This window comes from Colobus angolensis, unplaced genomic scaffold (assembly GCF_000951035.1).
Source record: "Colobus angolensis palliatus isolate OR3802 unplaced genomic scaffold, Cang.pa_1.0 Scaffold211, whole genome shotgun sequence".
Classification (NCBI taxonomy): Eukaryota; Metazoa; Chordata; class Mammalia; order Primates; family Cercopithecidae; genus Colobus; species Colobus angolensis.
In genome coordinates this window covers 2,274,752-2,292,186 of record NW_012115278.1, presented here as the reverse complement: position 1 = coordinate 2,292,186, position 17,435 = coordinate 2,274,752, and the positions used below count along the sequence as shown (strand labels likewise).

Genomic DNA, 17,435 nt, shown 5'->3' with positions numbered 1-17,435 from the left:
ATCATTATTGTTTCTATCACAGAGGCACGCGTATCCACACATACACATACAATGAATGCTGTCTTTCCAAATTTCCTCTTAATTTAAACAGATTATAATTTTTTTTTCTTCTAAATGAGACTGTTTAAAACAGTCAGATTGTGGTGCTGCAGAAATACCTTTCTGGGTACGAGGCTTAAAATCTAAGATAAAAACAAAAAGACAAAAAAACTCTAGCATCCGTAGAGAAAATTTGTAGGATATAGAAAAAGTATATTATAAATTAAATGCAGAAGAAATTTTTAGTTGATTCATGAGTCCATGTTTATTGTTTGGTTTTTCAAAAATCTGTTTCTGTGTTTTCTCAGCAATCTTAGTAAGGCCTTTATGTATTCATATGTTTAAGAATCTGTAATTATAGATCGTACTTAAGGTTTGAAGTCGACATATGATTATGTGTATGCTAATTCTAAGTGCATATTTGATGCTCCTAAAGATAAGCATTAAAAAATTGTTCCTGAGCACATGTAAGTCTTTAGTGATAATTTTTAAATAGAAATGTACCTCCCAAAAAGTTTATATCAAGTAATGTGGATGAATGAAAGGAACACGAGAAAAGAATCCAATTTTATGTGAAACAGAAGTGGTACTATATACACAACCTAACAGCTTACATAGTCCTTTGTTTCTTTTTTTAACTATTATTTTAGCTTCAAGGGTACATGTGCAGGTTTGTTATATGGCTAAAGTACATGTCACAGGGTTTGGTGTACAGATTATTTCCTCACCCAGGTAATGAGCATAGTGCCCAAAAGGTATTTTTTTGATCCTCTTCCTCCTCTCACCCTTCACACTCAAGTGGGCCCTGGTGTCTGCTGTTTTCCTTCTTTTCGTCCATGCATACTCGGTGTTTAGCTCCCACTTGTAAGTGAGAGTGTGCAGTGTTTGTGTTTCTGTTCCTGTGTTAGTTACCTTAGGATAATGTCCTCCGGCTCCGTCCATGTTGTTGCAGAGGATGCGATCTTCTTTTTATGGCTGCATAGTATTCCATGGTATATATGTACCCCACTTTCTTTATCTGGTTCACTGTTGATGGGCATTTAGATTGATTCTCTGTCTTTACTATTGTGAATAGTGCTATGACGTGTCAGGGATAGCACCTGGGATTGCATCTCAGCGTGGCCAGCAACACCCTGCAGCTTTCCCCTGACTGACAGCTGCTGGCTCCACAGCAGGGACTTAGCTTGTCATTGTCTTTCCTGAGACCACTTTCTGTGTCCCGTAAGGCATCTCAAGAGAAAACAGTACCGCTATGGACACTGTAGGCCACCAGCAACTGCCTCTTGATACTATGGTTTTAGTGACCCTACTGTAAAACCATGAGTAGATTTTCCTTATATTTAGTATTTATGCCATATTTTAACTTAGTAGTTGATTCATGAATACTTAAGACATTCACATATTCACTTAGTATCTCCCCAGACTAGTGGTACCATGTAAGCCTTGACCGTAACTTACCTGTGCATACCATCTGTTTGTTCCTGAGTTGTTTCTATACCCAAGAGTTCATCTTTGGTTGTAATTCATGCATTATGGTTACAAGCCTTGTGATATTTTACAAGTTGACCAATTAGTATTTGAATTTCATGAGGTGGTAGAGAGTCATAATTCTTGGCAAGGAATCAGAGCTGCAGACTCAACATCATTCTTACTAAAGAGCAAGATTTCATTCTTCATGTGACAAGTCCTTTCTCATTCCTCTAAAACGACAGTATTTTACTTAACTAGAAGCTGGAAGAAAATTAGAGAATGAGATATCAACTGTGTGCCAATCTGGTGACATATTTTAGGAAAAAACAAAAAATCTCTCTGTGCTATATTCTGAATGAGATTTTTTAGTCTTTGAATGTTTGCACCTGTCAAGGTTATAGAGCAGGAAGAAAAACTTCATTGAAATCAATGGTTCTAATTATAGTAGATATGAGATGAACCCTTCAAAATAAAGAGTATTCATGAAATGATTTAAAAATTGCAAGTCATCTGTCATTCTATGAAGGGCATTTCAGCCTTGTATTTCACCCACAATCGCTTCTTTCTACTTTAAGACTTAAATTCTAGATAATAGAAAAAGACTTTCTCTTTTGGAAATATTTGTTTATTTGGTTCCTAAGATTTAACAGATTTTTAATAACCCTTTAGTTCTTTCAGAAAAAAAAATCCATGAGTAATTTTGGTGGAAATTTTCTACATACTGGTTCATGCTTAAATGAAAACCATACAAATGTAAAACCATCAATAAAGCAGCCGGACTATTTCACGCTAAGATCTTATTAACTCAATATATGTTCAGGTTCCTTTTCACACTAGAATGAGAGTTACCTGCACTGTTATTTCCATTACAACTGTCCACCCACTCTGAAATAAGAATACTGTAAAATTGTATTGGTTCTCGAGTTCTTTCTCACATGCACTGTATCCTGAGACAGCTACCAGTTAGTCATGCATGCCCAAGCCCCCAAGAGCACTGTAGTTTTGTAAATTATTAACAACATAGGTGGGGAGGTGGGTTTGACTTCCCTCAAGCTAAGTTTTCTTCACTAGAGTTCCAGGGCACAGCCTTAGAGACCCACCTTCGTGAGATCATTTCCCAGACACAACACTGGCCACAGGACTGGGGAAGACAGGACGTGGATTCATACAGATTTGTATCTCGGTCTTGAAAACTCAGCTTAGCATTCATTTGACCCGATGTCTTGTGTCGTCTTCACGCTACCTGTGCAGTTCCTGAAGTTCCCACCTACATGGTGACCCATTCCCCTTCCATTGTCCTGTCCTGTCTACCTAGGATGCTTTTCTTCTTGGTCCACATTTCCCTCCAAGATCTAAGCCAGATGTTTTCCTCCATGACATTTCCTTGATTGCTTTTTTTATTTGTTTGTTTGTTTGTTTGTTTTTTGAGATGGAGTCTCGCTCTGTCCCCCAAGCTGGAGTGCAGTGGCACGATCTCAGCTCACTGCAACCTCTGCCTCCCAGGTTTAAGCGATTCTCCTGCTTCAGCCTCTCAAGTAGCTGGGATTACAGGCACCCGCCACCATGTCCGGCTAATTTTTATATATTTTTTTTAGTAGAGACAGGGTTTCACCATGTTGGCCAGCATGGTCTTGATCTCCCGACCTCGTAATCTGCCCCCCCTCAGCCTCCCAAAGTGCTGGGATTACAGGCGTGAGCCACCGCGCCCGGCCAACATTTTCCTTGATTTTTTCGGCCTCCCACTTATCTGCGTCCTGCCCCCGTCACTCCCTGCTCTAAGCAGTTGGTTTTGTTTCTGTTCTGCCAACTTATGGGGCACATGCTTTATGCTTGTGAAAATGGCAGATCACTCACATCCCATGTGCCCAGCAAGCCTTGCCTCCTAGACAGCATCTGACTCACTGCATCTTCCAAAACATGCACACCCATGACGCGGACATGGTACACCTGCTCTTGTAACATGTGTCCATGAACGAGCGCTACTTGTCATGGATTGGGTCGCACTGGAGGGGTATGTTTTTTCCACTTTCCTAGTGGGAAGAGAGGACAAGGCTTATAAATGTCATCTTTATAAAGCCGGGTAAAACTGAGTCATTAGAATCGTCAAAGTTCATCTGACTAAACAGGTTGCAAAATACTCCCCTTTCTTCCTTTAAGAAAAGACATTCCTCTCCTTGGTATTTCACTCCACAAATTTGTTAATTCTGGTCTACTAGATTTTGATAAAAGGAGCTTTTTATATGTTATTGTATAACAGAAAAGAGATGGTATTTAAAAGTGTGTTTAGGCCAGGTGCGGTGGCTCAAAGCCTGTTACCTCAGCACTTTGGGAGGCGGAAGCAGGAGGATTCCTTACGCCTGGGAATTCCTGATCAGCCTGGGCAACAAAGAAAGACCTTGTTTCTACCAAAAAAAAAAAAAAAAAATTAAAAAAAATAGCCAGGTGTGGTGAGTTCCTGTGGTCCCAGCTGCTTGGGAGGCTGAGGCAAGAGGATCACTTGAGCCCAGGAATTTGGGGCTGCAGGGAGTTATGGTCCTGCCACTGGACTCAAGCCCAGGCAACAGAGCAAGACCCTGTCTCTAAAAAGTATTAATTGTCAATGTGTTTAAAAAGCAGAATGCAGTATTTTTTCAAATGCACTTGTTGATTATTTAAGATCTCATCAGCTAGACCCTTTGAGGGTGAGGACCTTCTTGTGTTCACTTTGTGCTCCAAAGGACAGAGCAAGATGGTGCATGTAGCAGCCGTGTGGTAATGTTTTAATGAATGGTCTTGAACAATCCCAGCTCCTTCGTGGAAGTGCATTCTCCAGGGAGGCATCCCACGTCCTGAAGTGGATGACTAGGCTCTTTTCATCTCACAGTTTTGTTATTTAAAACATTGCATAGTCTGTAGAGACCATTTTTCTAAAGCTAAATAATGCTTTTTGATTTTTTCCATCTTCAGGAAAATGATTTCACTTTTCTGATACTGTAATTCCCAAACCACTTAGTATTATTGAAAAGAACAAATTCTGCATTACTATGCGATGGCTCACGCCTGTAATCCCAGCACTTTGGGAGGCTGTGGCTGGTGGATCACGAGGTCAGGAGATCGAGACCATCCTGGCTAACACGGTGAAACCCCGTCTCTACTAAAAATACAAAAAATTAGCCTGGCGTGGTGGCGGGCGCCTGTAGTCCCAGCTACTCAGGAGGCTCAGGCAGGAGAATGGCGTAAACCCGGGAGGCAGAGCTTACAGTGAGCCGCGATTGCGCCACTGCACTCCAGCCTCGGCAACAGAGCGAGACATCATCTCAAAAAAAAAAACTACAAGCATCTTCCACCTTTGATTATCTTCTGACTCAACATCAGATAAATTTTAAACATATAAGCTTACCCTTTAAGTAGAACTGTTTAAAATGCTGGACATTCTAATAAAATCAAATTGAGCTTATTTGATAAATGACCTCAATTTATCAAATTCCTTTACATGGTAACCTAATATACTTTCTGATTCATGATTCAAAATCAGATATACTTGGTGGGGTACCAAGCGTATTCGTTGCAGTAAATGGAATGAATGGAACACCCCAAATGAACAGGAACACACTGGCTGACCCCCCCCACCCCCGACCCAGGCCCTCTCCACAACAAGATTCCCAGTGTGAGCCAGGCAGCTCATTCTCTCCACCACGTCTTTCCTTTGTGGAACAGGGTACCATAGAAGGTGCTGGAAGGAGATAAAGACCAGAGGACAAGCTTCTCTCCTGGAGAATCTTGCTGTGAGTCGTTCTTCCTTCAAAGACCAGCTGGGCTGCCCAGTCAAGCCCTCCTCCCTGCAGTATCCAGGGCAGGTTCAGGTTACCCCTTCTTAGGGATAGTGAATGACTACTCTTGCCCCAGGAAGATGTGTCCCTAGCACTCCCACAGCTAGCCCTAGGTGGCCTGCACAGGGGACCTGCTACTGCCATGGGCACCTGTTTCAGCCACACCTGAATTTAACTGTTGGGCTTCTCCTGCCATATTCTCTTGGTACAATGAGAAACTCTGTCTCCCAAACCAAGGAATGCTTCCCTTGTATTAAAGATGTGCAGACACACTTTGTCATTTAAAGAGTTTTGCTGCTAATCATTCCATGGAAAGAAAACAGAAAGGACAGATATATAACAGAAGGCCGGGCGCGGTGGCTCACGCCTGTAATCCCAGCACTTTGGGAGGCCGAGGCAGGAGGATCACCTGAGATTGGGAGTTTGAGACCAGCCTGACCACATGGAGAAACCCCATCTCTACTAAAAATACAAAATTATCTGGTGGGCGTGTTGGTGCACGCCTGTAATCCCAGCTAATCGGGAGGCTGAGGCAGGAGAATTGCTTGAACCCAGGAGGAGGAGGTTGCGGTGAGCCAAGATCACGCCATTGCACTCCAGCCTGGGCAACAAGAGTGAAACTCCATCTCAAAAAAAAAAAAAAAGAAAAAGAAAAAATCAAAATTTTACCAAGATCTAACATTCCAAGTGCTTTTGAGATACAAGCTCCATTAGAATTTTCTTTCTGCTGGATACAAAATACAAGAAAATGCCCTCCTCACCTCGCCACATCATGTGTCTCCATGAAGGGCCTTCCAGCACGGATGGTGTGATCTCGGTCCATTCCCATCTCCAAGCACTCTCAGCCTGACTGTCCTCCATTCTAAGGAGACCACTCCATCCAGTGGAGGACAGATGAGGTCACTCTCTGACCGCTTCTAAACCAGTGCTGGCTGTAAACTACAGGGAAGACCCGCAGTGACACTCTTCGTCCTAGAACCATAGGATGTAGCACTGGCTCAGAGGCACTGGCCCCGCCTGGACTCATGGCACACTTGCTGCCGTGTGAGCACTCCTGCTAGGAGCTCACAGGGAAGAGGAGTGCATGGGCCGGAGTGGGATTGGGGTGCTGAGTGACTCTCCACTCCTTCCCCAGCCCCTGAACTACGGAGATTCAGCACTGGGCAGGCGGAGGCCCAGCGTTGCTGCTGTGGGCATGCCGTGTGTGTCTCGAGGCTTAGGGAGAACCCCGAGATGGGTTCAGTCGCCAGGGGAGCAGTTATTCATGGGCTTTGGGCATTTCCATTCCAGACTGCCCTAAAAGAAACAGAAACCATTGCAGGGCGTTCTCCCTGGGGCCCCGCTCTGCACGCTCTCTTCTCAAATTCAATTTCTTATAGCTTGAGTTGCACTTCAGAAATCTATGACTTTCTACCTAGAAATTACTCTTCTTTCCTGTTCCCTAAAGAGTTACATTGAAATTCTTTCACCTGACATGCAAAAAACAAAAACCTCCCTGGCCTGAATCCAATCTGTGTTTCCACCCAGCACGAGGTGTACTTTTCTCTTGTGATAAGAGGATACGAAAGGGATAATGGCAGTGATGATCGTGACCTCATCTGTCTCAGGCTTAGTGTGTGCTGGGAACGGTGTTTGCCTTTCTCAAAATATTTCAGGTACTCTTCAAGCTTCGCTTGTGATGTTTTTGCTGCATTTTGTCTGAAAAATTTCTACTCATTCTTTGAGGCGCAATGCAGATGTATCTCCCCTCTCACCTCCTGTAGTAGTTTTGATTACCACTGTAACAGAGTACCGCAAATGTAGCTTTAAATGACACCTGCTTTTATCTCATGATTCTGTTAGGCCAGACATGCAGGTACAGTGAGACTCGGCTGGGTCCTTCCCTTAGGGTGTCAGGAGGCTGAAATTAAAGTACTGACAGTCTGTGTTCCTTTCCTTTCTGCAGGTTCTGGGTTAACTGTGCTTCCAGGATCACTCAGGTGCTTGGTCAAGGACAACTCCCTGTGGTTGTAAATTGAGGTCCCCATTGCCTTGGCTGGATCTTATGGTAGTTCTGTTTTTAGTTGTTTGAGAAACCTCCATACTGGTTTCCATAATGGCTGCGTGAATTTATATTCCCACCAACAGTGTCTAAGAGATCCTATTTCTTGGCTGTCTTGCCAGCACCTGTTGTTTTTGTCTTTTTGATAGTAACCATTCTAACTGGGGTGAGACGATATCTCATGTGGCTTTGATTTGCATTTTCCTGATGAGTGATGTTGAGTATTTTTTTCATGTGCCTGTTTGCCATTTGTATGTCTTCCTTTGAGACATGTGTATTCAGATCCTTTGTCCATTTTCTAATGGGATTATTTGATTTTGGGCTGTCAGCTGGGGCCATCTTTGCTCCTATCAGCTGCCTTGTTCCTTCTTATGTTTTCCCTACAGCCTTTCCATCAGGGGTGACTCAAGTCCTCAGGCTTTGAGTTCCTCTGCTTTTATCTCTCTGACTTTTTCTCCTGCTTCCTGTTGGAGAAAGTTCTCTACTTTTGAACGTGTGATGAGATTGGGCCCACCTGGACAATCCCGGGTCATCTTCCTGTCTTAGGGTATGTGCCCTTAATGACGAGCACAAAGTCACTTTTGCATAGGGTAACGTACTCGCAGAATCTGGTGAGGATTGCGAGCTTGGTGCCGATCGATGAATGGGCTCACTGCCTGATGTGCTGGAAGACATTACGATGGCACTGAATTTTGAGAAAATAAAAGTTTTATTGCAAGTCAGCTGGCAAAGAGATAGGAGGAAATGCTCAAATCTGTTTCGTGGAACTGAGGTTTGGGGCAGGTTTTATAGGCATAGGGTAATGAGGCATGTTCTGATTGGCTCTTGCAATGAGGTGATGCTGGGAGGTGTGGTCTGGCTGCATCCCTCCCTGGGGCGACACAAGGGCTCAATCTGATTGGATGCTGGATCCTGCCATGTGGTGTTTGCTGAGCGCTTAGGCTCCACCCATGGTTGTATGCTTGGTCCATCTGGGCATGCTCAGGTTACATGACCTTCAACCTGGGGGTTCATGGCAACTGAAAATAACTCACCATTTTATTACACAAGGTTGAACTAGACTGGGTTGATCCTAGGGTTCCAACCTCCCTGGAGGCCATTACCCCGATGACCACCTCACTTTCCCCAAGCGTAATGAAGTGACCTAGAATGGTGTTACCAAACCTGTAGACATCTGAGAGTCCTCTTTCGTGCCTTTCCACCAAAGTCTGAGTGGTCCCTGGATGTGCAGCCCTTCCTGTGTCCCAGCCCCCTTGAAGTCTGAGGTCATCCCACCGGTGGTCCTGTCCCCACTTGGAACTCCACACAGGCCCAGTGCCTTCTCAAGCAGGACTCCTCTCACCACCTCACCTCCTGCTCATCTAGCTGGATGCCATTGATGAAATTGCAGAAGGTGGGAAGACACAAATTAATACAGCAATAAATTATTCCTACACAAAATAACTGTGTTTTGTGAAAGATTTATGGAGGAAGCCACAGACACTTAATCTAGTACTGAAACACGGGGGAGGCTTTCCATAACCAAAAACAGGACAAAGAAAATGGCCCTCCAGGCAAAGAAAGAGAAGAGAAATGGAGAAGTGTGGGGCGTGCTGGAGTGAAAGCCCAGGAGACTGTGGAATGGCCCTTGGCGCTGTGGCAGGGATGGGAACTGCTCAGAAAGCAGATGCTAGTAGTTCATTTCAGAAATGACTCCACTGGGGCCCCCAGCCCCCGGATGTTCTGTGAAAGGTTCAAAGTTCCAGGGCAGACCAACCCACAAACAGAGTGGACCTTTGGCATCATCATGAAACGTCTGAAGCTAATTTGGCACAGAATAAAACGCTATCATTGTAAAGTCTGGCTCCATTGTGGGAAGGGAATTTCGTCTATTTTACATGTAGCCCTTCAAAAAGAAGTCTCCTGCCAGAACCAGTATTGGGCAAGGGGAGCCTACTTGAGTTGGGGTTGGGGGTGTGTATGTACTCCACGGAAGTCATCAGGCGTGCTTTTCGATCACGGGACTATTCATGTGTTTCTCTGTAGTAATTTGGGTGTGTTATATCATCAGAAAAGGGAACAAGATGACTTCCAAAGACAAATGGGAGAATATAGTTTTTATTCAAAGCGTAGTTGTGAAAATGGTTAGAGCACCTAAGTTAACAGCTTGAAAGTCATTTGTACTTTAATAATTTTTTCAGTAAGGATTTGTCTCCATAATGTGAAACTGCAATTTGAAAAAGCCCCTCCCCCTTCTTGCATCTAATCTCTTACATGAGCATTTTTAGATCAAGGAAATAAAAATCTCTCAACTGCAATTAACCTCCAAAATGACATTTTCCAATAAAACGGAGTGCTGGGTTTGACAGATGTACAGTTTCTCGTAAAAGATGTAAGGTGATGGCATGACATCATTCTGTCCGGGATCTGCATAGGGAAATCGGATTCATTGGCCTGCCAGCTGTCTAACCAGGTGCACTTTCCTTCCAATTAGGTGGATGCTCATGGAAATATTCTGTTGACATCGCTGGAAGTTCACAACGAAATGAATGAGGTCGCGAGTGGTGTTGGCGATACCAGGAATTCAGCAATATCCTTTGACAACTCAGGAATCCAGTACAGGAAACAGAGCATGCCTCGAGAAGGGCATGGGCGATTCCTGGGGGACAGAAGCCTCCCACACAAGAAGACCCATCTACGGAGGAGGTCTTCGCAGCTCAAAATTAAAATACCTGATCTAACCGATGTGAATGCCATAGACAGATGGTCCAGGATCGTGTTTCCGTTCACTTTTTCTCTTTTCAACTTAGTTTACTGGCTGTACTATGTTAACTGAGTGACTGTACTTGATTTTTCAAAGACTTAATTTAACACTGAGTGAAATATTACTCTGCCTGTCAAGTTTTTATACCTGTACACACACAGACACACACACAAGCAGACACACACATATATACATACGCAATTGTATATATATGTGAACTTTCTCAGCATATATATAAAATACACGTGTATATGAGGATGTATGTGTATATGTTTATACACACAGGAGTCAGTGCCCATGTGTATGGAAGACAAATACACATACATATATACATTTTGCAGCTATGGACAATTTACCACAGGATGCATATTAAAGAAAGTCATAGTTTTTTTCTTTTTTAATTGAAAGGGACAAGTATCATCTAAATATTATGCCTTGAGAATGAGGGTGTGAAACACAATATCATCCCCAAATGTGTCTTTTATTACCATAAGTTAGATGTTTTAGTTTAAAAATCAGAAAGACATTCTTAGTTAATCTTTGAAAACTCATACAGTGGTATTGCTAGTTTAAAATGAGTCACTCACTTCATATCCTCTCGTTCAGTTTAGTAAGCGAAGGCTTCTTGGCTTTTCTGGTGATGAGGTTTGTTTTCATCGGGCATACGTTTTCTGTCAGGGTTTAGTGGCTGGGGTGAGCCGCTGGCAGTGTGCTTACCTGTTGTCTTAAACATAGATAGATCCCACGTTGACGTCTGAACGACCGTCTTTTGAAAACCCGTCGGGAGTGAATGGCATCTCATTGTAAGTACTCTCATACACAGTGTGTAGTTTGTTTCTGCTGTTCACTTGGAGTGGATCCAGCTTCACTGTCATGTGCAAACACAGTGGCACGTTTTGCCAATGACATTTCAATCACTGAAAATGTGCTCTACATCTCGTATGGATTTCTAGGCCTGATATCCAACAGAAAGCATAGACGTCTCAGGTTATTCGTTACTCTAAGGTAAAACCATCTAGGATGATTTTCCCCCCTTGCAGTTATGTTATCAATCATTCTTATAACATTGTATGTTAATAGAAAATATATTTGCATAATATGCATATATATGTATATTTACCAAGATTTTGTTTCTTACGCTTGCTATCGTGGCAGCATGCGATGTCATATTTTCCTTCATGTGATGTAACTACTTTCTGTTATCTAGAAATTAAGATTGAAGCTAAAACACTTCTGTTCAATTTCGGAAACGAAGAAACATCCTCATGCCTTTATTTCTGTATCTGACATATTTCATAAGCACATCCAACTACTCCTAGACTGACTAGGATTCTGCAGGAACATGACCCCTACACACCACGCGTCACCCAACGACCCATGACCGTTCTCTGAGGCAAAGGAGGGCAACCTGACAGCAAACACGGTCACTGTTGCTTCCTTCCAATCCACAGCCTCATCAGTATTTGGACTTTTTAAAGCTCGTAGAAACAAGACAAGGTGCACCGGTTTCATAGACGCAACCTTAACTTACTATTTAGATGAGATCTTTCTAAAGAAAAAAAAAAAAGATGATATATTTTTTGTAAACAATATTTCTATCACAGGCATCCATAAACTGAAATGACTACAGGTGTGCAAACAGGTGTCACAGTGAAGTTGAGCATTTGGAGAAAAAATAAAAAGTAAAATTTGCAGGAAGAACTGCTAAATTAATACTTTATCCCAAAATGCCACGTATGCCTCACCCTCTCTGTTCTATCCAAAACCAAGGACCAGAGTCTAGCCCAGTGCTCCAATGGTTGGCCCCAGTTGTCTCGACATAGGTAGAGGCACCACCTCCCCTGAGGGTGCGTGTGGTGTGGGCTGTCCCCGTGAGCTGACCACTACTTGATTTTTCTTTGGTGGCGGCTTTGGCTTTTCTCCGACAGTTTTTTCCATCGGTGACAATGGGGGACCCTGAAAGTTAAACAGATTGGGAAAAACCTTGTAAGTGGCCTTCTCATTATTATCATGTTAAAGGAAAAAAAATACGTTTGCAAAGACCTTATCCCTTTCAATCCTTCAGGTATATCTTTTTCCGTATCCAGTAATTAAAGGTGTGAGGTCCACATGCGGAAGAGGGACCCCAAAATGTAAATGGATGATGTGGACAGAAACAGTCAGTGGTCTGTTTAAGTGTATAATTTATCCTGTTCAGAACTGTGACATTAATTCTTTCTGGGAGAAAAGTGATTTAAAACTTTTTTGATGCATAGTTGAGGTACCCACATATCACAGGCAGAGACCCCGTGAGGCTCCAAGGAGCTGCAGTCTCCTTCCCGAGGTTTTCTAGATATAAATTTGCATGGTATAGTCATAATAGCTTTTGAGCTTTTTATATGCATTTGGCACCAAGACTGGGATCCACAACTTTGTAGACACCGCGATGAAGTTAACATATTAGCTATACTCTAAATAGTGTTTGTAACTACACACACACACAAACACACATGCACACACATACATACATATATTCTGTAAAAACAAAAAAAAACTTTTTAAGATCCTTGGGTATGTGTTTGCTTTACTCCATTTCAGAAGAAAATTACTTTTCTTCTAACAAACTTATTTTATAGCTTCTCCGTTTTTAAAACTTGTGAGAACATTGAGAAGAGAACTCGACTGTGTTAACAGAAGAGAGTTGAATTGGAGTCTCTGTTGTGTTCAAATGACCTCTCATTGCTCCACAGTAGTTATCTGAGCCCGTGACTGAGCCGCGTTGAGGAATTCTGAACCCGGACCTCTGACATTGTTGGGACGTGGCTGCTACCCACACCCAGACCTCTTGAGTAAGGAGAGAAACATTGTCATTGGGGATATAATGAGATTTCTTTCTTAACAACTGAAAGTAATAAAAAGTTAATTTTCTAAGTAGTCCTGTCTTTCCAAAATGCGCCACAGGGGCTCAAGATCTACAGAAGAATCTTGTTATGACAGTTTGTTATTACCCATATTCAGATATCCTTGAGATCATGGAAGAGCCCTGCTACGTAACTCCCTACAGAGGAAGACTGATAGACTTGAGTGGTCCTTAAATCAAGTGTTACTCCTGTTCACCAACCCCGGGACTGTGGAGGGGTTTCACTGTCTATACCATGCGACATCCATTTCCCCCCGAATCTCAAACGAACTAGAAGGTATGTCATGAGAATATTTCCATTAGGTGTGGAAGCTACCTGCACATCTGCAATATCATGTGTTTTTAACGCCAGCACCCAGAACTTTGACATGTTCGGTCACTCCCTCAAAGGCACTTCTCTCTCGTCCAAACACAGCACTGACATTTTTACCAAGGGGATCATCTCAAGGGTGATGCCAAACAAGTCTGGGGCTGGTTTCTCAAAGGTGATGCCAAACAAGTCTGGGGCTGGTTTCTCAAAGGTGATGCCAAACAAGTCTGGGGCTGGTTTTAAGGGGACAGGCACGTTGCAGTTGTGGATGTTCGTTTTCAGCATCTATTCAGATAATCCATTGGTGTTTGTCGCACCATGGTGTGTTCTAACAAGAATGTGTCCAACTTTGAATCTCCTGGCTTGAAAGTATAAACCATCACTTAATTCTTATTTTAACCCTCCACCTGAAAACCAGTTCATGTTTCTGGCCATTTTATGTAAGCAAAACCGAACACTTGGTGAAATATTTTGTTACTCTTGGAATTGACTCTGGCTCTCGGTGTGAGCCATTAGAGTAACAACGAATCTTGGGGGAAAGAGCTGCCCAGGTGAATTAAATTTTTCCAGGACACTAGCTAGTGTGCCTTGAGTTGATTACCTCTTCTACTGCATTGAAAGGTGCCATGTTTTGCTGAAATACTAAATTCCCAACACCTGGGTAAACAATGACCTCCCAGAGAGTGGCTCCCGTGTGCCTCTCCCTAGGACCAACCCCGTGAACATGTTTTGTCACACTTGTCTCATGTTTCTACTTCCCAAGTCAGTTGAGTGTGTTTAAGGTAAGTACAGGATTATTCTAGTAGGAATAGGCAATTGCTGTCATAATCAATTCTCATGTTGATTTCATTTTATTGTAAAGATAAATTTAAACCCAGTTTTGCTTAAGCACATTGATGTAATTTTTTGGTATTATTTGACATGAAAAAAACAGCAAAATTGAGTGATAGATACAATATGAAACTTGTTGATGAATGAATTCAAATTTATTAAAAAAGGACTAACTGACTTAAATGTGAAGACTGATTTTTTTTTTTCTTCCTTGGCTATCTTGTGAAGACGGTGTGGTTATTTTAATTCTAGTCATTTTTAGTAGCACATGCCCATTTGGGTTCTGTTGAAAGTAAAAAGAAATAAGCCCGAAATTGACTGCATGTGAGATCGATTGAACTATGACTTTAAAAAATGAAAATCACTATTTACCCTGAACTTCAAAGGACAACTAGACACACAGAGCTCTAACTTGTCCCTGTCTTCAAGTAGGGATTTTAAGCAAGAAATATTTTTACATTAAAGGTCAGAGAGCCAACCTACCTATAAGCTCTGGCCAAGGTGGTATTGATCCTTATCTTAAGTTCTTTAGTATGATAAGGCAGTTTCTTTGTTTTTGTTTTTCTCCAGTGAGAAAGTACCAAGCAATGTCTCAGAACTAATTAACTAATTAATTCAGATCCTTGGACACTTCAGATAGAATTTTTATTGAGAAATTATATCTAGGCCTCCAGAGAAGCTGTTGGTTCACCTTAAAAGGAATGTTCCCCATGGTGGTTTAAGTCTCACAAAATGCCCTCAGGTTTACCTCCAAATTTCCTTACTCTCAAGCAATATAATGCAAATTCTTTAGGAATTCTTTACGGGTCCTGTTTTCATTCTTTTTTTTCCATTGTTTGGATAAGTTTTTTACATTTCTGGTCTACTTGGGGACCGCAACTTGGACATATTCCACCCTAATTCTTCTTCTAAGGCTGGCACATCATGAATGGAGACAGTTCTCACCCATTTCACTAGGTTAAAACCTTATCCATCCCAGGTGACAATCAAATTACCATAACCACAGAAGAAAGGATTTTCAAATACTGACTGGATTTCTTAAAGCTTTTTCTTTAAAGAGTATTCTGCTTTTAATTGGTGGAGGAAGCCTCCCTGCACGTGGGGTCCAGTGATACCCAGACCATCTCTGCACAATCTCCTCACTCCTGTCTCATAGCTGCCCTGCCCACACCCACGTGTGACACCTTCTTACAATTCCTGCTCTAACTTCCTTTTTACCAGCTTCTAAAGGATAGGGCTTATCAACCCTCCTATGAATGGGAACATTATTCTTCAAAGAAGACAGACTCTTGGGAACCTGTGATACCATTTTTAAGGTAAGACATGCAGCCCCATGTTGCTAAACCAGCAATGGTTATTGTTTGAGGTACTCCCGGCATTAGAGGGACTTGTGCTTCATGGCGCTTGGTTTTTACAGAAACAGAATCAACAGGCAAGCAATGTAGAGGGTACTTGTAAGTAAAATACAATTCACTGAAATGGCATGTTGGGTGTGGGTGTGGGTCTGTGCATCTTGAAACCAAATAGGAAACTAGTTAGTGTCTCTCATAGCCAGGTAGTTTTAGGAAAATGTCTTCACAACTTACATCTCCATTTCTTATTTCACTAGATACGGGCATTTATCTCTTGACTCCCATTTTTTTTAGATGAAGATACAATGTCCCCATCCTTCCATGTGTTTCTCTTTCTCCTTTTCCACCTCCCATGTTCTGTCTCCTGTGACTATAATTTTACATTATCAAGGTGGAAAGCATGTACACTGAGGTCGTAAAATTATATTTCAGTATTTAATATTATGTTTACAGATTGATCCTAAAAGTTGAAAACTAAAAACAACCCACATTATTGAGCTATATTATATAAGTACGGTTCAAGGTTTAGTCTTCTGTCTGAATGTGTAAAGGTAAACATTAGAAGAAGAAGAATAACAGAAATACTATAGTGCTTTTAGCCTGGAAAGTGGAATTTGTTGATGCCATGTGAGAAAAGAGATGTTCTGTCAGCTGTTACTTCACTGTCAAGATTGAGAACTTGTACATTTGGCACTCTAACTATACTTCAGCCTTGAGGGGTTTACTTATAAATAAATTCTAAAAGTTAAAAACAAATTAACAACTGTGATGTTATTAAGATTACATAAATATTCAAAGCAGAGCTAAGCAGTTTGCTTGGGTTTCTTTCTCACCTTTAGAAGTACAATATCTCAACTTTGGGCTATTTCAAGGAGAATATTCCTAAGATTCAAGTCAAATGAATTATTTGTCTTACATTCCTTCAATTGATCCAAACCACATAACATTTATGTTTGCATCAAGACCTTCTTAGATTTCATTTCACTCTATCACCCACAAATATATATTCTGGGGTTTCTAATTTGCATTCTTTTTAATGAAGAATGACGCATGTGCTTTCTTAACTGTGTGCATAATATTACCACCACTTCAGTCATTAAATTTATTGTTGGGAATCTTTTTCCCTTTTCCTTCATGAAAATATTCTTCTTGGCATTGACTAACTTCCCATACAAATTAGGATTGCTGCAAACTAATTCCTCATTATAAATCTCATCCTGAGACTTATTTTCACTAAACTCCCATATTCCATAATTTTTAAATATCGTTCATGTTTTTCCTTTTTTCTGGTTTTGTCTCCATTTTGCCTAAGTTCATCTTCAGTTAATGTCTCAGGAAGAGCATAGGTGACAGGAGGTTTCGAGGCTTCATGCATCTCTTGACTCTTCTTTTGGTCCTTCATGTTTAATTGGTAATTAGCTAAGCATTGACTTGTGTGTTAGGAAGTAATCTCCCTAGAACTTTGAAATCATTGTACCATTGTATTTTTTCATTCAGTGATGCTGATAACAGGCTTGATGTCAGATGATCTTATTTGCTTATAGGTGACTCACCCCCAACTTCTCACGTCCTCACTATCCCCACCCAACCGACCCTGGCTGAGTGAGGTTTTTCTGGTATTTCACAAAAGGTGAATTCAGTGTGCATCTTTTGTTTATGGTGTTGGATTCTGGGTGAAACTCTCAGCCTAAAGATCTGTATCTCTCAGCTCTAAACATTTTTCTTCTATTACTTTTTAGAAAATTTCTTCTGCCTCTTACTAATCTGATTTTGTACTTTGTGGTTTGATTCTTAGTACATAGTCTTTCTGTCCTGTTCTAGATTTTTTTTCTGTTAGCTATGTTTTCTGGGAAATGGTTTTTATCTTTCAACAATTCTATTTTATTTTCTAAATGGCATTTTGAAATTATAAATGACACTCCAAAACCACACATATTTAAA

At 41.5% G+C, this 17,435-nt stretch overlaps 1 protein-coding gene and 1 long non-coding RNA gene across 4 annotated transcripts in view; both read left to right on the top strand.

The window, feature by feature from the left end:
* The window catches only part of GABRB3 (gamma-aminobutyric acid (GABA) A receptor, beta 3), a 227,818-nt gene extending 216,018 nt beyond the window's left edge, over positions 1–11,800 (top strand). For all 3 annotated transcript variants that reach the window (XM_011942872.1, XM_011942873.1, XM_011942874.1), the window contains one exon: positions 9,833–11,800. In XM_011942872.1, coding sequence (XP_011798262.1) covers positions 9,833–10,174 — 342 coding nt within the window. In that variant the 3' untranslated portion in view covers positions 10,175–11,800. The remainder of the gene's footprint in view (positions 1–9,832) is intronic.
* A 201-nt stretch (positions 11,801–12,001) lies between these two features.
* LOC105512420 lies at positions 12,002–14,320 on the top strand. Its single transcript, XR_001001850.1, has 2 exons — positions 12,002–13,450; positions 13,523–14,320. It is a non-coding gene; the product is annotated as an uncharacterized LOC105512420 (long non-coding RNA).
* Positions 14,321–17,435: the final 3,115 nt, after the last annotated feature.